We start from the raw sequence: 19,528 nt of genomic DNA on the forward strand, positions 1-19,528 counted from the left end.
ACAGACACACACAGACCACATGCACACACCATGCACATACACACCATGCACATACACACGCGTGCACACACACACACACACACACACACACACATGTCCACACACACATGTTCACACACAGAGGTTCGTGTCGAGACCGAGAGTAAGAAAGTCCTACATTACAGAAGTCGGGCACTCATCCCTTGCACTCTGCGGACACAGAGAACAATTTATCTGGATTATCAGCTTACAAACCAATTTCCACAAGTTGCTGTCCAACTGCGGTGTCAAGACTACAAGAGCGACAATGGTGAAGCAGTGGGAATTTGAGGCATGCATTGATGTCGCGATTGCATGTGACATGACGCAATGCATTGTGCATATAGTACATATGGTCAGTGCATGTATCAAAGCCTTGTCTGGATTGTTATGGGCTGGAAGTCTGTTTCCAAACTGCTACTGAACGATGGTGATCGACAAACAACCCTCTTTTTGGCCAGCATGTATGTTAACCCTTTATGTACGGTGTGTACGTGAATCGATCACATATGATCAATTCATGATCGATCCGTAAAACCTTCGTAACTCCATCATTTCTTGTCCGAATTCAACAATCGAAGGGTCTATTCGGTAGCGGAAACTCCAAGCTTTCCAATGCAACAATCGCCGAAGAGCTACGATGTACAAATCCAGAGATATCGCGCACCGCATTCTTGTCTCGGCAAATTCAAAAATTTTATCGATCTCTTCGCCATTTCAGGGGAAAATCCCTTTTCGTGTGCTCTTTGACCAACTCAGCACATGATAATGACGTAGTTGGCTGAAGTTTGAATCGCCTCGAAAAGATTTGAGCGTTCTGCGATAGAGGAGAGTGGAATGGCGTTGATGGGGAAATTTGCTCGCATATTGGGCTTGGAGACGAGTTTGATGTGTTCCTGCGCCTGATTTGTGACAGCTAGTTGATATAGCCTGGTATCCTGGCGTTGCTCTCGCCAGGAGCTTTCCAAAGAGCCCAAAATTGTGGAAATGGAGCGAAGGAGGCCAAAGTTATAGCCTGTTGAAGGTGAAAATTGTGCTGGAAATTCAAATTCTGCTTCATTCTGTGCTGGAAATCAGTACAAAAAGGGTTAACGAAAGTTAGAAAAACAAACTGGTGACATCCTGTCTTCATACGAGATTTTGCATGATGATTTGTACAAAGTTTTGCCCATGGCTTTCAAAAGGTTTAAAAAATTAATAAAACATGCCATAGTGTCTTGTGTGTGACATAACCAACATGATTTTTAACACCCGTGCATGCATACATACCAGCCACTACAATCCAACATCTTGAACAGCTATCGAGTTACCACAGACAAGGGAAATGTGCAGGTAAAAACTGGAGGGGGGGGGGGGGGTGATGAGGAAACTCACGTCTTTGACCAGCCACTTGAAATCGTCCAGGTAGTGCTCTTGTACAGGGTACATGCGCCCTTCCACTGTCAACACAGGTGCATTCTGCAGTACGCCTTGGATCTCTATTCCAAAGTAGTCGGAGAATTCCTCAGACGCAATAGTGGCAGACATGAGGATAACCTAAGCAGCAGAAGAAAACAACAAAGTGCTATTTATACTGTAGGCGCCAAACACCCAGTATACAATCATAAGCAAGCAGAAAGCAAAATCTCACATCTACAGAATTCCATCGCACATACATGTACATTACTGCACTTGTAATTGCACAGCACAGCACTGCTATGCAGTACTTGTGCTTGCTCTCGCATACCTTCACGTGCCGAGAATTCGAGCGCAACATCTTGCGGACCACCAACATAGCCATGTCGATTTCATCATCTCGCTCGTGGACCTGAGCACATGTAAAGCAAATCGTTACATTAGTATTTAGTAAGCATATGGCTGGCCCAAAGTGCTGAGAGCAAAACACACTGAACATAAAATAATAATAGTTTTATAATACCCATTGGCCTGAGGGAAAGATGCAAACAGGAAAAGTCTGAACAAAAAACTGACTGTCACCACCAGGACTCGAACTAAAAGTAGGGACCTTCGCTTGAGGCCAGCGATGCTCCAACCACTGACTCACAAAGGGGGAAGTGAAATAATACATCTAGCAGGGAAATTAGAGCCAAAGAGCCAAAAAACAGGCAGGATGATCAAACACTAATGAGAGAGAGAGGGGACGGGGTGAAAGATTATTATACATGTACTGCATCCGACTACAGGTCAGACCTCGCTATAACGCAATCTCTGGGGGATGGGAGAAATTATGTTATAGCGAGGTTTATGTTATAGTGAGTTGGGCACACCAATATGCAATATGTGTGTCAAAATGACGCTCTTCACTTACTGATTACAACTGTACTGTTTTACATACAGGTATGATGAGAACTAGCAAAGATGTGTACATGTGTACAGGCTTGTCAGCAAAGAGGTGACAAGAGTCATGTAGTGCGTGTACTTGTACATGTGAGTCGTGATGTGACAAGAAAAGTAATGGGAGTAATAAAATACCGGTATTTTACTACTCCCTGCTTCCGAGGTGAACGGCTCAGTCTCGAATTCGTCGTGAGAAGGCATGCCGTGTACATAGTCATTTTTATATGAGTTTTTACGTTATGCTGAGGTCTCCGTGCGCCCGGGACCCAGCAAACAGTGCGTTATAGCGAACATTACGCTATAGCGGATTATGTTATAGCGAGGAAATGTTGTACAGAAGTGATGCGGTTTCGGCAGGGACATTCACATTTGTACGTTATAGTGAGGTTTATGTTATAGCGGGGGGTCGTTATAGCGTGGTCTGACCTGTACTCACCTCGTCGAGAATGACGTGCGTGTACTGTGTCATATTCTTGTTTTGGATGAGCTTCTCCAGCAAGACACCGGTCGTGCAGAATGTCAAGCGCGTGTCCTCCGACAGCATGCGGTTCATAGCAATCTGATAGCCCACCAGGCCACCGAGCGTCCAGTTGCGCTCGGAGCAGATACGCCGCGCCACGCTGACGGCAGCGATACGACGCGGCTGAGTGACGATGATGTTGCAGTGCTCCTGCTTCTCCTGAGCTCTGCAATGTGACAAGCAATGGGCACAGGTGTACCCCAATCAACACAGCAAGTACCATAGACCATCCAAATTCAACAGCTGCGCTCTAAAAGACACAACGGGTGTGTCTCTTGCTGATGGTGTGCTGTGGCAACCTGTCAAGGTCGGCTGGAGAGCACAGTTGTGGTGTGGTGGTTGAGGAAAAAATCTGCACAGGGCCGAATCCTGCTGCTTACCCCCTATTTATTGTGAGCTTATTAAAGACAATGAGCTTATTCTTATGGGCTCTCACTTTGCTGGCCGTATTCGTGTACATGAAAATCCCTAAGAGATGTGTATAATGGTGTGGGACATGTACGAGATACCAGCCGCTGCCCATCAGAATGTGATCAAGCTGTCAATACATAATACACATGGCACCAGCCTACAGTTTCTGTACTCCGTGCACGTCGTTAACAGCAGAGTTGGCAACATAAGCTGCTCATACATGACCCACACCTCTTGACCTCACACGGGATCACTTGGTTACATGGTATGTACCAACAATGCCCGCCGGCCCGGGTACATACTGTAAGTCGACAAATATTCGGCGCATATTTATTTTCGGCCATTTTCTGCCTGGTCGTATTTGGCCGAAAATTTGTTGCTGCCGAAATTTTGTTTTGCAAGTTTCAGTGTGACAGTGATCGATACCGTCAGTAGCAGTGCAGTACAGGCCGAAAATTTAATGCGGTCGAAATGTGTTTTAGCCCTGAGAGGCCGAAATTTGAATGGGCCGAAAATTTGTGTAAACTTACAGTACACAATACAGGGCACAGGATGGCTTTGCCCGGTACACCTTGAACATGTGCTCCACGAGTGTGGACAATAAAGCTCTAGAGGACCAACATGGTATGTCCTAATATATCCAGAAGACTAGTAGTAGTTGCTAGTGTCGTCCAAGATACTAGTACCGGAACATGCAGGGGTGTCGGAACCGGTGCGGCAGGTGCGGCCAAAGCCGCACCAATAATTTCATCTTGTGACTTTTGAAGCAATGAAATATGGGCTATTTGGGCCCAATTTCTCTAATCGTTTCCCACGGGACGACCCCCGGACCCCTCCCCCTACTCATGCCACCGCACCAATGTCGAATACCTTCCGACGCCCCTGACATGTACTTACCGGTCCAGTAGGTACTGAGGTACCTGGGTTGTCTTTCCACTGCCCGTAGATCCTTGGATAACAACAACAGAATTAGACTCAATTGTGGATATGATGTTGTCCCTGTAGCCTGTTATGGGCAGTTTAGCATCATAAGACGTTTCGTTCTTGTAGTAGTTTCGAAACGTTTCAGCAGTGGAGAGGTTTCCAAAATGAGAGTCCGCTGTTATGGAGGGGTGATGAGCGCCAGCGACCTCAGACCTCGGAGCAAGCCTCCTGGATGACTCCTCATCTTCCAGCTCGTCCATTGGAACATCACTAACACCTCCTGAAGCACCTCCAAGGTGCATGGCAGCAAATTTCTGCTGATAGCTCGTCATTGTTTCTGCACGTGTTGAATCGACGAAGGACTATAATAGTCGACTGCCGACGGTCCGAATCGGTCGACGCACAAGGCTGTCCTGCTTGGAACAGGAGCCTGCTGTCATTGAAAAACCACCTACTCGTATCACTGTCGGACATGAGCCATTGGAGCTGAGTTTGTCAAAATTGAACAATTCATGTGTAATAGTTTATTGTAGATTGACAAGTCGATTCAAATGAAAATGGAAATCATTTTTTGATGAGTTTCGAACAGGGAGTACGGTAGTACAATACGCGTATACGGTATTGGCGTACAACACCCTGGTTCGCTTTCGTCACCACAACATTTTTGTTGGCGTGGGTGACGTCATTTTTAAATTTCCTTGGAAACCGAACTTTTACCGAAGCGCTTTGAAAAAGAGAACAATAAATAATTAATTATGTCAATAATCAATAACGTAATAGTTGTATGACAAGAAAGTACTGGTACTGTGGTAGTTGTTTGGCCCACCCAGCTCCAGGACTTTTTCTTTCTTGTGACAAGGTTTCGTCTATTCTCGTCACTGAATTTCCGATTCTATCATGTCGTTTACTGGTAAGATCGATGATGTGTTGTTGGAATGCTCGAATGCCGTTGACAAATGGCATGCAGTTCAAGGAGAGAGTCTGCAGTATTTCTCTACATTGATCAACATCAAAAAGCAGCTTGACTCATTGTTAGCTCCTTCTGTTGAGAAAACATTAGTTTTGAATAACCTCGCCGATGTAGTGGATCAGCTTCTTGTCAAAGAAGTACATGCTTTCAACAATCTGGTCGTGAAAATACAGCGCAATGTAGAAGTATTTTTATCCGTTGTTGCCACCATGAAGCGCCTCAGAAAACGTGCCTGGAGGTTATACAACCAAGGAGATATTCCTGTGACAGCCTGTGTAGAATCTTCTGCAACCTCCTTCAGTATTTGTGAAAAGCTCTCTTGGATTGATATTCTTGAAAGACTCTACAGTGAGGAAGTTGCTGTCAAGGAGGGTCTTCTGTCTTCCATCACCGGAGAACTGTCTGCGTCCTCTCTGTCGGAGTTGATGGAGCAATGGAAGCGTGAGCAGTGTCTGATCACCACCATTGATGTTGTGGAGCGTATGCGTTACTCTGCGCAGCCATGGTTAAATAAGTGAGTGCCAAGGTTCAATGCACCCCAGGCTGTGAGGTCACTGGCAGTGTGTACTATGCTGCAGCACAAGACAACACGCAGCCTGCCGCCCCTAGAGCAAGGCTAACCCATGGCAACCAGCCCTACCAGTGGCAAAATGCACAATCTCCATCCGTTGTGTTATGCATCGGCCCCATACTCCATACAGGACACGTGTACGGTTGTGTGTACTGATAGTACAATGCAATGGCACAGATTATGATTCATATGAAGGATCGGTCTGGACTGCAACATCGGCAGCGGACCCATGGTCACGGTACGTGGGTGAATAGGCTTCCCGTATTGCAAGTGAACTCGCTGTGCATGCTTTGTTAGCCCACCAGTACTGACCGTTGGTTCTGCAAGCACGTATGATTAGCTACAAGATAGTACTTGCACTATCCCTCATTAGATGTATACATTCGTATTGACCGAAGAGGGATAGTGCAGTTGGCTTTCCTTGTTTTATTGTATGGCATTGTTGATATTGCACAAGACATGGACTGCACACTGTACATGCATGTATTACTTCGAAAGTTATGCTCAATTGAGGTACATATAGTAGTTTACTGTGCTGCTTGAAGAATGGTAATTGACTAATTGTTGTCATTCTCGACATTCGAATGCTGTTCGCTTGTGTGTGTTCTGTACCCTGCAGGTGTGAGGGTGTGACAATGGTGAATGGTAAGAGATGTCTGCTGCGCATCGGTCCTTGCTGGTGAGGTGTAATAGCAGTTTGTTTGCCTATGTCTATGACAACCACTTGCACTAGCAAGTACGCTGTAGCTGCCATGATGCCCAAACCTCTAGACAGCTGCTTTCAGTCTGGTGCTATGAGTTTGAAGAGTTGCTGTGTCTTCAGCTGACCATGTCTGTATCTACTTCATGCTAGTGGACCTGTGCCAGTGGAACTGTACTACTTCTTCTCTGTAGAGGCGGCTGTGCAGGCGTGGTGCATGCTAGTACTGGCAGACATTTCATGCCTGGCATTGTCACCGTGGAACTTTTCTGATCAGCCCGTATGATTACGTCTTCTTCTCCGAAAGGTTTCAACCTAATTCTCATGGCTGCTATCAAATACTATGCTAGTGTGTTCTTGTTTGAGCATAGCACCAGACCAGATATTCTTTTGATGAGGATTGCCTGAGGGCATCTGTAAAGATGGATTCAATATACATACTGGTATGTAGGTGTTGCCACACATTCACAGTGAACACCATGCCAGGCTGGATTTAACATATTATCAAGAAGCATGCTTATTTCTTTGCTTACAAAGGCTTTTGGTCAGCACCATGCATACAGCCATGCGTTCAACAACAGTATCTTGGCGTATCGATTTTAATTGCAAGGTCGTCAAGTACATCAAGGAACGAAGAAATGTATGTGTGCTATGTGTAGAATATGCACAAGTTGAAAGTATGATGGGCTGTGTGCTTGTAGGATAGCGTGTGCCCTGAGAAGATGGTTGTTGCACCATTGGATAGTACTGAATGGGAGTGGAAGTTGAGAATGCTATGAGTAGGTCAAGGACATGTAGGCGCAACGCTATGTCTAGACTAGGTAGGGTGTGCCGGCGGGTTAGGGTTGGAGGGTAATGTTCTTCCACTGTGATCGCACCGTCGACTGTTGCTGCACTCGGGCGCGGCAGTGGGGCGGTATCACAATCGTTTTCTTGCAGCCTTGCTCTTCATCACCAGGTGAGGCGCGTCGGCAACATCGTACTCACAGGTATCCCATGCGTTCTCGTAACCGTCTAGGTCAACCTCTTCGAACTCGCCGCTGTCGGCAGCGCCGGAATTGCTGATGACGTAGTCGCCATCGCTATCGTACGCGTCGAAGGTGTGCACGCTCTGTTGTCGTTTGGACGAAGCGTCCATGCACGCGCTGACAAACTCATGCAGCAGCTTGAAGTTAGGTCGTACGCCGGCCTCTTCTCTCCAGCACGCCTGCATGCTCTCGTAGATATGCTCCGGGCAAAGGTCGGGGCGAGGCAGTCGATTGCCGTCGCGTATCCAGCTGACAATCTGCGTATTGGCGCAGCCGGGATAGGGTAGCTGGCCGAGCGTGTACACTTCCCAGCAGAAGACGCCAAACGCCCAGATGTCACTGGCCGTGCTGAAGATGCCATCGAACAGCGCCTCCGGTGGCATCCAGCGCACTGGCAGCAGGCCGTCGGATGCACGGTAGTAGTCCATGGACGCGTGGCCGACACGACGCGTTAGCCCAAAGTCGGCCACCTTCACGCACAGGCCGTGCGACACCAGGCAATTGCGTGCGGCCAGGTCTCGGTGAATGAAGTGCCGTGAGGACATGTAGTTCATTGCCGACGACACCTGGTGTATGATGTGCAGCAGGTTCTCATCTGATAAATGCTGGGACTTGTATGTCCTTGATGCAACGAGAACCGATTTCAGATCGCCCTGTTGACACAAGACACAGAATGGTAGCAGTTCTGTGTGAATGACTGTGTGAACATGTTGAACAGGACAATTTTACAATACGTGCATTTGCACTAGCAAATAATTATGTTAACACAACACCTATTCCCACTAGCATCAGATTCGTATCAGGCCAACTTGAGAAAAGCTTTTTTCTCATTAACGCTATCCTACTTGAATCGCAATCCTCCTCTTACCTCATTCATGAACTCCGTTATCAAATAGGCCGGCTGTTTCTTTGTGCAAACTGCGAGCAGACGCAGGAGGTTGGCATGAGAGAGCTCCGCCATTGTCTTCATCTCTTGGTAGAACTTTCGGCGTGCCTCTGGACAGTCCGTGTCTTTCAGAGCTTTGATGGCCACCAGTGTACGTTCTTTTCTATCCAGCCCGATTCCCTCGGCTTCGGCCATGTAGACTTTGCCAAAGTTGCCCTCGCCAATTGGCTGCATGTTGTGCAGACGATTCCGTGCTATCTGTAGGTGCTCCAGGCTCGCCAAATCAACATTCTTCAGTTTTGTCGGTGAGTTCCACCTCGGCAGTACACCTTTGCCGACTGGTGTGTTGCATGCGACTTCGTAGAGCATTGTGTTGCGCCACTGGGCACAGCCCTTACATCGGTACGCAAGCAGAGCCGCGGCTAGTACGATGATGACAGCAAGCGGCAGTACCACTGCTACGACGACGGTAGTGTTACCTGCATTGAGGAAAAGACAGGAGAAATAGCAATGATGGCTATGTACTACTTGTATACAATAGACAGGCGCACTCCACTTGTAAGTTGTAGACTGAGTTGCGTAATAGCTCACTTTCTCCTCCTTTCCCCTTGGTTTTCTTATTGGGTACTTTGCTCTTTGCTTTACGGTATTGTCAACTCCGTTGCTCTGAAAAATATGCCCCCAGCTGTTTGTGCACACCTCCAGAAGATCTCCGTGTCATTGTTGCACAAATACGACTGGGAAGAACGAGAATCTCCAGCTACATGTATCGTTATAAGGGTAGGTCGACTCAGCCTGTATGTACTGTTTGATGTCGAAGAGTGCTTGTGCCTTTTGGTATATCCTACCTTTGTGATCCACCACCTGTGAGTCATCAAAGCTGGTTGTGCTTGTGGTAGTATTGGCTGAACTGCCCTTCTTGATATCCAATCGATACTCTGCAGCAAAGGAACATAAAGACACAGTCATGATGACTTGACTGGTGCCATGCATAAAGTCTCCCCCGAAAGTGTCTGCATATATTACTCCTACATTGTGTCTCTGGGCAATGGGGAAAATGGCTTAGCGACATGCTGCTTTCGAGGCATACTTCGGTCATACCGACCAGCTTGATATGGCGTATCAAAACTTCAGAGTTTGCAGCTATGCCCAGAACCTGCCTAAGACACTGAAGGGTATATCAGACTCACTACAGTATATGCTTTTGTCCGCTCTTACCTGGTGCTATGAGGTTGCACGGCAGGGAAAACACCTTCTGGCCGTTAGTCCGTTTGACCGCCAGCAGGCGGAAGGAGTACGACCGGCTGCTGTCCAGATGCGCCATCTGCGTGGCCCGTGCGGTGGTCGGTAATGTTACGTTGTGTATGGACACGGCCGAACCGTTCTGCCACTCGCTGGTCAGCAAGCGCAGATAGCTGAACATCCCCGCTACTGGCCGGCCAATAGACCAGTGTACGCGTACACTGCTGGTCGAAACAGCTCGGCAGCCCAGAATTTCCAACATGTCCGACTGTGATTCTGTTAAGGCACACCAGAGGAACGTCAATGAATGACAGGAGTAAGAAACAATATGTGCCGAGAATTCTGTCGTAATGGCATTGTCGGCTATTCTTTTCTTTAGAGTGATTCCGGTCAGACGTAATTAGCAACTTGCTGCCAGCACATGCTGGGGGTGTTGCAATGCCAGGCGCACACCCATTTTCAAAGAAAAGTGTTACAGCGATTATTTATAACCAGCATGAAGTTCTGCCATTTCGATATGATCGGGTGCATTGTCACCTTGGCTATTTCCAATCCCCATATGTCCACACTGGTAACGTTAGCTTGAAACCAGCTTGATACTACTGATGAAGTCAATGCAAGCTGGCCTGTTTTTCCGAGTACTGTGATGTCACTAGTGTATATGTGACCTGGCAATGGTCTGATTTTAAAAATGGCTATCTGCTTGGCCAACTGTCCTCAATTTTACCCTGCAGTAACTGGTGGATAGTGCCCTGTATTATATAGCTGGATTCTCTAACCTGCGGCATTCTTGGCTGTGAAGACTGATATTTGTTTTTTGGCCGAGCCCTTGCTGGTTGCAGCGCTGAGTGCGATCGTGTAGAAGTGGTAGGGACTCAGCCTATTCAGGATGGTGTAGCGCTGATTTCGTCGGTGAAGCAAGTTTCTCCTGAGCGGGCCGCCAGACTTGCTTCCACTAACATTCATCGTGTGCGGGTGATAGGCGAGATCAAATTGGGTCAGACGGCCGTTTGGTGCGAGGCTCCAGGAGACATTGACTGATGTGTCATTGATCACCGTAGCATCTAGGATGATATCTGAAGGAGCTGCAACAAAGTGAAAGATTCCAGAGTAGGTCAGTCAAACATTGCTTTGTGAAGCCGCTTTTTTTCTACATACAGTGTATAGTGGTTTCTAGGGTTCTCCTCAGAAGCGGCTGGAGTAAAGCTTCAGAGAGTCTGTATTTCCCTGGAGAACACAACAGGAATGCATCGTTAGTTCTACTGCGTATTCCGTGTACATGTAATAGCAACACTCACTGAGAGACACTGCTTAGTCATACATGTAAAGTTACAGACAAACCCAGGTTTTTCAAGCTCAGTCACTCAGCCGTGTACAAATATCTTCTTTGCTGTGCACTACTTCTCAGCAATGCTCACAACTTCGAGTCACAAGTTATCCTTGCTCTTTCTCTTACCATCTTCATGAGTGGTAATCAATGCCATGGCTGGTGGTCCCACACCGCCGTCCGTGATGGCAGCTACGGAGACATGGTACGGCGTGGCCGGATGCAGGGCCGTGGCCGTGTAGGAGTTTGGCAAGTTGGACGCGATGAACGCCGTCTGCTTCCTGTACGCCACATGGTCATCGGAACTGTCACTGGTCTGCTCGTGTGTAAGGTTCACCTGATAACCGTGCAGTATGCCGTTCAGTGATGCGCTCGGTACCGTGCCCCAGGTCACCAGCAACGAGCGAGACGTGAGCGGATTGGCCTGCAGGTCCGACGGGGGCACGCTGGGCCGTGACTGCATGGTGACGACAAACTTCCGGCCCGTTCCGGTGCTGTTCATTCGCGCGGAGAAGCCGAACACTTCCACGGCATACTTACTGTGCGGCCGGAGACCACGCAGCTCTATCTCTGTCGGCATGTCCGCACTGCGCGTTACCAGCCAAGGCAGGTACTTTTGCTGGCCTACTGCCGGCGTGCTACTACTGTCCACAGCTGTCTCTTTGGCTGGCCCAATCTGAAGGATACGGATTACGTAGCCTATGATGTTCTGTGCTATAGAGCGGTGCCACCGGACGGTCACAGTTCTCGGGCCCGTGCTCTGCACTTCCAGATACTGAGGGTTCAGTAGGGCTTGCTCTGTAGTGAGAGAGAGAATTTGTGCACACAGAATATATTCACTGGAGCTAAATCCATGTGCTTTGATGTACATGTATTATTACAATGCAGATTCATTGGAGATCTCCCATAATTACAAGTACACCATGTCTGTCATTGTACAGTGTATGCTGGTGAATACTCGGGGCCATCTACTGCAATACGGACTGGAAATTTACCTGATATCATACTGTGGTCGTGTGGAGCATGATCTGTGGTAGCACTGCCATCCGTCACCGCAAACACCGCCTGGCTTGGGAGTCCCTGCTCTGAGCCGTGACTTGTCCATGTGCTGGCCCACACCCAAACTGCATAGGTCTGACCTGTGTAGAGCCCGGTGATCAGACATGTGCTGGTCAGGGCGCTGAACTGCAGGCGCCGTACGTACGGCACACTGTCGGGTAGAATCGCAGCCGCCGCGCCGCCAACGCTCCTGTTAACGGGTGCATACGCCACCGTGTATTGCAAGATGGGTCCCACACGCTTGGCCGGCTTGCGCCACTGGACGCGGATTGCGTTATACGCCGCACCGAGAGCCTGCACGTCCTGTGGCTCGCTTGTGACTGTAAAACCACACGTACACACACACACACACACACACACACACACACATAGTCACAGTGACACTTGCTTGTCACCCACTCGGGTACACATTATCCACATGACTTGGCTTTGTAGAATACAGCTTTTACTTAACATTGGAACATCAGTAAACAACACCTGTGTGCATCCACGGCAGCAAGGGAAATACCCTCCTGTGGGGATAAAAGCAATGCCGAGTAGTGCCTCATCAGGACATCTCGTTTTGTCTTTTCTTATTATTTGATGTGCACGTTGGCAGTTTATTTCAACAGGTATAAAGTTTTACTCACCAGATGCTGCTGTGGTGAGTGCCATGGCAGTGGCATATGAGGAGCCCACCTCATTCCTTCCCTGGACAGTGACCGAGTACTCCGTATTCTCACGCAGGTCGGTCATGCGCCACTGGACGACATTGCCTGCCGCGTCGGTGATGTTGTGCTGGGCCTTGTTGACGACGTGCTGCACACGGTGTGGAGCGGCAGGTGGCAAGGCCTCGGCTGTGACCGTGTAGCTGATGACGCTGTGCTGGGCGTGTGCTGGGCGTGTCCATTCGACCAGCACCGATGGGCCGTGAAGAACCTCCGGATGTACTGACAAATCACCAGGCGGAGGAGGAACTGCAAGACCATGGACACACAACCAGTACCTCTATATAATGTAGTTCTGCCTTGAAGAGTGCTCCAGACTTGGTGCAGTGTAATGTAGCACAAACATGGGAACAGAACTAATAAGTTATAACTTAGTATAAGAATGACTTGAACACTCTGTTTCTCAGTTATGGCCCTAGGCTATTGTGCTAAGCCTACCTGCACTATTGGTGTAACATAACGAAGTACAATCGTGATGTTGGGCTGTGCATTGTCAATGCGCATGCACATATTGTCCATTTCCATTTCAAAATTTCTATTCACAATTCATTTTCACAGTATTCCGTGCAGCCGTGAGAACACCAACTGGCTACTGACTTCCGTCGTCTTGTAGTGCATGTAGTTCAGCCTTACCTGAGTCAGGAGTGCGAATGATGTCGCTAGTTGTAAGAAGTTGCAGAGAAGGATTAGCATTAGGATTAGACGGATTAGACGGATTAGCATCGGGGACCATTTCCACAGTGACGTTGTAGAACGAGTATGGAGTGAGCCCAGTCATCACGCCGTACCCTTGTCCCAGCGGAGTAAGCTGGGAACGCTGGGGCTGGCGGTGAGTAACGGCTGGGCCTGGCGGCTTGCCACCGCTCACCTCCGTGGGCACCAGTGAATAGCTCACGCGTACGCCGGCACTGCCAACTTCGACCGGTTGGCCTCTCATGAGCTCGGGTGCGTGCCACGTGACATTGACGGCGGTGCTGTTGATTGCGGATGCTTCGATGTTCACTGCAGCGTTTCCACCCAGGGTGACTGCAAGAAGACACAGGCGGAAAGGTGCTGTCAACGAGAAAGTAGTGCATATCACATGCTGATTCTCTTAGGTTACTCAAATCTGCAGACGGAACTGTTTCGTCCGTGTAGGGTATTCATCTAATGTTAATCACTGCATCCTTCAGATTCACAAGTTGTCCTACTGCTGACTGTTGAGCTTAGTTCCTTGATAGTATTCCTCAGCAGGAAATGAGTTGATATACGGTCATGTACATGTAGAAGTATTAGCAGGAGTAACCAGGTTTGAACAACGTGACATCTCTTACTTATTGGTTCAGTCGTAACGTTGATCATGTCACTTCCCACGCCTCGACCTGTGCCATCAACGGTTGCCACCTGTACAGTGTAGGTGGTAGCTGGCTGCAGTCCGCGGATGAACGCCAGTGTGTCCGTGGTCACCTCTTGCAGTGCCTGGCTCTGCCCAGCTTTGGCAGCTGACGGCCAGTACTGAACGGTGAACGTCTCGTTCACCTGGCTTCGGTGCACCGGTGGCTGCCACATGACAAGTACGCTTGTGGGTGACATGGGTCTGACCTTGACCCGAGTCGGAATGCCTGGAACTGGGAATGGAGAGCCATAAGGAGAGCGAGGGGTTGTTTGCTATGCTGACACACGTTGAGTTAATCAGTGTGACTGTGTATGAATGTCAAGTCAACACTAGCAGGGTAGAGTATAGCACACTACATGCTAAATCATGTTACTTGAACCAGCAGCATGCATCATTTCTACAAAAAAAAGCACATTGCTTTTCATCCAGTAACCCACATCACATGCAGGGCCACACAACATCAGCTGACCTGTTTCGGTTGTGGTGAAGACCACTTCGTCGCTGGGCAGGCTGACTCCAGCATCGGTGAAGCCTCTGACCGTGACAGCGTACTCTCTCAGGGGCACCAGATCTGTGACGGTGGTGCTGCTTCTGTTGCCCAGGGCACTGACGTTGCCTCGGGCCGCGATAACGTCAGCCTGCGTCTCTCTGACCAGCACCTCGTACTGCTGAAGGATTCCGTGCCGGAACGCTACATCGATCGGCTGCCATGCAATTTTGGCTGAGTGGCCAGTCACCTTGGACACGGTAACACCAGTCGGTGGAAACTCAGGAGCTACAACCGCCGCGACAAGAGGAAACAAGATGTGATAGTGATGATCAGTAGCACTAGCCATTGCACAACGAGCACAACAATGGCATCATATCGGATTATAATAATTATATACAGCGGTTTCACATCTATCACATGATCATACGGGACCGGCAGCCATGCTGGCTGCAACTCCACTCAACCCTTGCAATGCATGTATGGGTCACATGATGTCGGCCATGTTGGTTCCACTCTTCGCACATGCCATGTACATTTTGGGCTACACAAATTCAGTCACATGACAAAGATGTGAAACCACTCTATAGGATGCATAGGTGTGAGCTTCATACTTAAACTTTGTGTTCTGGAGAAGATGTTTTCGTACGATAGTGCACAATAAAATGTTCCTAATCCACCACATGGAATAGATTACTGTACTAGTCTGTAGTGTATCCCCGCTGTGCTTACCTGCCTCCGCTGTACGGATCACAATGTCTCTAGTGGGCTCACTGGACTTTTCCTCACCAACGGCCATCACTGTGATTGTGTACTTGGTGAACGGCTGAAGACTCTCGATCAGCCTGTGGAACTCCACACCGTAGCCAGTTGGCGTCGACATGCGTGCCACATAGTCTCCCTTGTCGCAGTCGTCGCATCCCACTGTAAGCTTCTCATCGTATCCAGGTGCCGAGATCTCGATGACAAACTCCTTGGGTCCCTTCTTGTCTCCCTTTACTATAGGCTGTTTCCATGACAATAGAATAGCATTGGCCGAGATAGCTCTGCTCGAGGGAGATATGATGGGCGTGTGCGGTGTGGCTGTGGGAAAGAACAGAAGCACGAGAACATTACAAGTAGAAACCATGTTGTCCTTGAAAGACACCGTGGGCGGATGCTGGGTACACAGGGATGCAGTGAAGTGTGGGTCACTCTGATGACATCATGTTGGATGCTGGGTATACGTGGATGCAGTGAAGTGTGGGTCACTCTGATGGCATCATGTTGGATGCTGGGTACACAGGGATGCAGTGAAGTGTGGGTCACTCTGATGGCATCATGTTGGATGCTGGGTACACAGGGCCTAGGGATGCAGTGAAGTGTGGGTCACTCTGATAGCATCATGTTGGATCAAGATACTAGTATATGGAATAACTTACGATAGCGGCCTGACTGTCTCCGGACTCGGCCATGAACAGCCGAAATAGCTTCCGCAGGATGACCATCCTGCTGGCCAGCTACTGTGGGCTGGCGTTCCTCTCCAGTGTCATTGGTAGCTACTGACACATTCACTCTGTGAAAGACCTCCGAGCACTGGCACAGTCTTGCCTCACCGAATGTTGGACAGCGCGCAGTCGTGTTGAAAGCTTGGCGGGTCAGGCCCCACACACCGACAGCCATGCTGACATGCAGGACGTGAAATCCACGGTGCACGTCCATTCGGTGGACCATTCGCAATTGCCAGTGAGGCTGGATGTACAGCGGTCTAGCTGGACCAATGGTGCCTGCATGCCACGGACACATGGACACATGCACACACATGCATATACACACACACACACATCACGCATGCACAGTTATACAACCAGCACTTAGATTACTTTTTCATGTGATGGGCGGTTCGCGGATGATTGTTCAGATGAGGCACATCGGGATTATCACATGCGCCTCACTGTCCAGTTGTCTGAAACATACCGGTATGACTATGACTGTGAACTGCAGTTTGTCTTCGCATTGTAGAGGGGACGGCTCGATACCGGGACGCTTTGACAGCCAAATTTGTATAGACCCAAACCGATCATCAGCGTTGATTTTTCACTCTAAATATGTTTGTGGAAGGAAACTGGCATGTTGAAGTTTGCTCTGGGGCCAGAGTCAATCGAACTGAGCCACTCCTTTGTGTTGACCCATTGCCTCCAAGTTGCCCAATTTTTCGCTTCAAAAAAGTTCAAATCAGAGGTGGCTCCAAACCGGACATGTTTTAGAGTGCACGTCAAATTCACCCTGGGTCTGAAAATAGGTAAATGCTATCGCTCCACGACGGCCAGTACAGAGTAACAATAAGCCTTGTGTGTGCTTCCATTAGTTTTGATTGGTATGCGGTGCTTTATTGGCGAGAGGCGAGCCGCTGTTTACCTGCGACAAGAAGTAAATGTTTCGAAAGTCGTAAAACTCAAGTCGCAGTGCGAAGCAAAAACTCACCTGCTTGGTATGGCGCTTCTGGTCATCGCAGAGCCATGAAATTTTGGCTCGGAGTATAACATATCGTAGTCTCACTGTGACATATGTTTTCTAATCAAAATACCAAGAGAGAAAGTGAATATTGAGTCCGTTCCGGTTTGCAACCTATGTCCTATTTGAAACCGTCCCCTCTACAGTGTCTGTGGGACGGTGGGTCCAATGTTTGCCTGTGAACGTGGCAACTTCACATCTGTACACTGTCTTAGCTGCCCCGTATAAGGAGTGCCAGCTTGAAGAACACACACTATTCCTCACATACATCAATAATCATGTACTTGTACTGAAGAGCTCACTTGATGAGTGGCCAAGCTCTCTTGCATGAAAGCCTGCATGCAGTAACTGCACCCGTTTGACCTCTACTAGCTCTAGGCTCTACTTCGCTAGCAGTGCAGAGTAGCATCAAGCTAGAGTACATGAACTCTTGCCTCTTGGTAGCATAACTATAGTAGTGTAGACGTGTAGTTTTGAGCAGCACAATAGGGCTTGAAAGTGCTACGTCACTCCATAGCAATGGCATAGCAACAATTTGAAAAATTCGAAAACTGGATCCACCTGGATCCAGTTTTTGTATGGATCCAAGCACATTTCAAGCGGTCTCACTCACAGCAAGGTGATGTTGCCAGTGAAACTGACTGATTTGGCTAGTGGGGGCGGGGTGACAACTGGTGGCGAAGTAAAAGTTGCACCTGCATACGACATGAGTGGGTTGCTATGCACCTACATACTGAGGCAATAGCAAAGTCACACCTTAGTGGATCCAAAATAGAAATCTGATGTCAATTTACTACTCCCAGGCCGTTTTTGACGTCATCACTTTCAAGCCCTATAGCAAGAGTATAATTATAATACTCAGTCTTGACAATAGGCATAGCAGTGCATGCAGGACTCACCAACACCGATCAGGTTGATCCAGTGCGCTCCGTAGTCCGTAGAGAGCTGCAAACTGACGCTGCCCGCTTCCTGGGCAGGCTCGATCCGCAGGTCGGAAACGATGAGGCCAAGATGGCGGGTAGCTTCAACCGCCAGGCAGGGAAACGCCTGCAGTTGTATGTCTTGAAACTGCACACATACAAGAAAAGAACACCACCCAGCCTAAAGCATTCAGGAGCGATATTTGTAGCGGAGTCCGATGTTTTGCGTTGATAGCAAACATTCTGCATAGTAGATCTACTGACATAACAAAGTCCAAGTAATTAGTTCACCGCGGCACCGTCCATTCTAGCGTCAAGATTGACCATGATTGACAGTTCCAAGGAACTGCAAAACGGAGAACATTCTTATCGGTGTTGCACTGATGGAAGGTGGCCCAAGCCCAAGTCAGAACGTTTGCAATCGGTTACTATTACTTCGAAGTATTCACGGACCAGTCATGTACTTGTGTATGTCAAGCCGGCATTGCAGGGAGCGGTGATCCGAGTGCCTTTAGTCTTGACGAAACACTACTAATACTATAGTATCTTGATAGTCATGATCTGAAGTCTGATCCATGCGAGGATATATTTTTCACACCTCTAATCCGTGATCTCTTCGAACAAACCAGCTGCTGTGCATAATATTATGACTAAGCTCCTCATTCTACTTCATATTATGTACTCGTTTTTGACCAACATGACCGAAATGCTACAATTGTCTGATCTGTCTACAATCGGCCGAGTTCGTAATACAGTGTATTGTAATCTTGTGTTCGGCTTTTGTCCACCATGCCGAAAGCACAACGTCTTCGAGCCTACGCTGAAACCACAAAGCTAACTTGATAAACCCCTTCATGGAAATTACCCCCCCCCCCCCCCTACATTGTAGAGATAAAGAAGACAACAGAGTCAGCACACATATTGTGGGCGAAGACTGAAGAGCCTGCCCGACCGGGTGCGTTACTTCCGGTGAGAAGTTTAGTACATGTAACATGATAGATCTATTGTATGAAGAAGAACAGTAGATCTACCTTCAGGGTTTTCTCGACCTGTCCTCGAATCCGATAGAGAATGTTCACCATTCTACTGCGACACGACCTGCAGTACAAGAGAGTGTCGTTTCGGGTTGCGGCAGCGTCGGGGCTCGGGGCCCTGGCCACCGTCACCCCCAGCAAGGCTCTCCTGGGATCCAGGAACTGATTGGCGATCCTGGCATTCCCTTGACCACCGGGTGGCACTGACGCCGCTGCGGCGGCCAGTGCGAGAATGATGACAGTCACGGATAGCAATGGGGACATCCTCAGAGGAGGCCGTCGTCCTCCACAATTCTCCTCCATCTCCAGCATCATCATGCCATGGGACCGCTATACCCACTGACCAGAACACCACTGCCTCTACTACTAGGCTATCAGTTCTTCCTCTCCTGGTGCCCTCGCACAGCTACTCAAGCTGACATGTACACACAAATAAATGGTGTGAGAAGAAAGTAGCAATCTACACTTTCATTGCTCTGTGTCTTTGTGTTCGTGGATTGAAGGAAGGTTAGACCTGAG

At 48.6% G+C, this 19,528-nt stretch overlaps 2 protein-coding genes and 1 long non-coding RNA gene across 3 annotated transcripts in view; 1 reads left to right on the forward strand and 2 right to left on the reverse strand.

Annotated features, from left to right (window-relative positions):
• Nucleotides 1-4,748, reverse strand: part of LOC135805475 (ATP-dependent RNA helicase TDRD9-like) — a 40,788-nt gene extending 36,040 nt beyond the window's left edge. Inside the window, exons 1-4 of the mRNA XM_065319512.1 lie at nucleotides 4,184-4,748; nucleotides 2,792-3,041; nucleotides 1,745-1,825; nucleotides 1,393-1,554 (exon numbers count right to left, since the gene is read on the reverse strand). Of these exons, the coding sequence (XP_065175584.1) occupies nucleotides 1,393-1,554; nucleotides 1,745-1,825; nucleotides 2,792-3,041; nucleotides 4,184-4,542 (852 nt within the window). The 5' untranslated portion in view covers nucleotides 4,543-4,748. The remainder of the gene's footprint in view (nucleotides 1-1,392; nucleotides 1,555-1,744; nucleotides 1,826-2,791; nucleotides 3,042-4,183) is intronic.
• A 253-nt stretch (nucleotides 4,749-5,001) lies between these two features.
• LOC135805478 (uncharacterized) lies at nucleotides 5,002-7,082 on the forward strand. Its single transcript, XR_010551143.1, has 2 exons — nucleotides 5,002-5,989; nucleotides 6,371-7,082. It is a non-coding gene; the product is annotated as an uncharacterized LOC135805478 (long non-coding RNA).
• Nucleotides 6,939-19,528, reverse strand: part of LOC135805477 (fibronectin-like) — a 12,995-nt gene continuing 405 nt past the window's right edge. The window contains exons 1-15 of the mRNA XM_065319514.1: nucleotides 19,007-19,528; nucleotides 17,955-18,123; nucleotides 15,984-16,328; nucleotides 15,295-15,645; nucleotides 14,545-14,850; nucleotides 14,014-14,307; nucleotides 13,334-13,726; nucleotides 12,623-12,949; nucleotides 11,930-12,313; nucleotides 11,064-11,732; nucleotides 10,387-10,692; nucleotides 9,584-9,883; nucleotides 9,214-9,303; nucleotides 8,348-8,844; nucleotides 6,939-8,132 (exon numbers count right to left, since the gene is read on the reverse strand). The exon at nucleotides 19,007-19,528 is cut by the window's right edge and continues 405 nt beyond it. Coding sequence (XP_065175586.1) covers nucleotides 7,371-8,132; nucleotides 8,348-8,844; nucleotides 9,214-9,303; nucleotides 9,584-9,883; nucleotides 10,387-10,692; nucleotides 11,064-11,732; nucleotides 11,930-12,313; nucleotides 12,623-12,949; nucleotides 13,334-13,726; nucleotides 14,014-14,307; nucleotides 14,545-14,850; nucleotides 15,295-15,645; nucleotides 15,984-16,328; nucleotides 17,955-18,123; nucleotides 19,007-19,327 — 5,514 coding nt within the window. The 5' untranslated portion in view covers nucleotides 19,328-19,528 and the 3' untranslated portion in view covers nucleotides 6,939-7,370. The remainder of the gene's footprint in view (nucleotides 8,133-8,347; nucleotides 8,845-9,213; nucleotides 9,304-9,583; nucleotides 9,884-10,386; nucleotides 10,693-11,063; nucleotides 11,733-11,929; nucleotides 12,314-12,622; nucleotides 12,950-13,333; nucleotides 13,727-14,013; nucleotides 14,308-14,544; nucleotides 14,851-15,294; nucleotides 15,646-15,983; nucleotides 16,329-17,954; nucleotides 18,124-19,006) is intronic.

This window comes from Sycon ciliatum, chromosome 1 (genome assembly GCF_964019385.1).
Source record: "Sycon ciliatum chromosome 1, ocSycCili1.1, whole genome shotgun sequence".
Taxonomy (NCBI): Eukaryota; Metazoa; Porifera; class Calcarea; order Leucosolenida; family Sycettidae; genus Sycon; species Sycon ciliatum.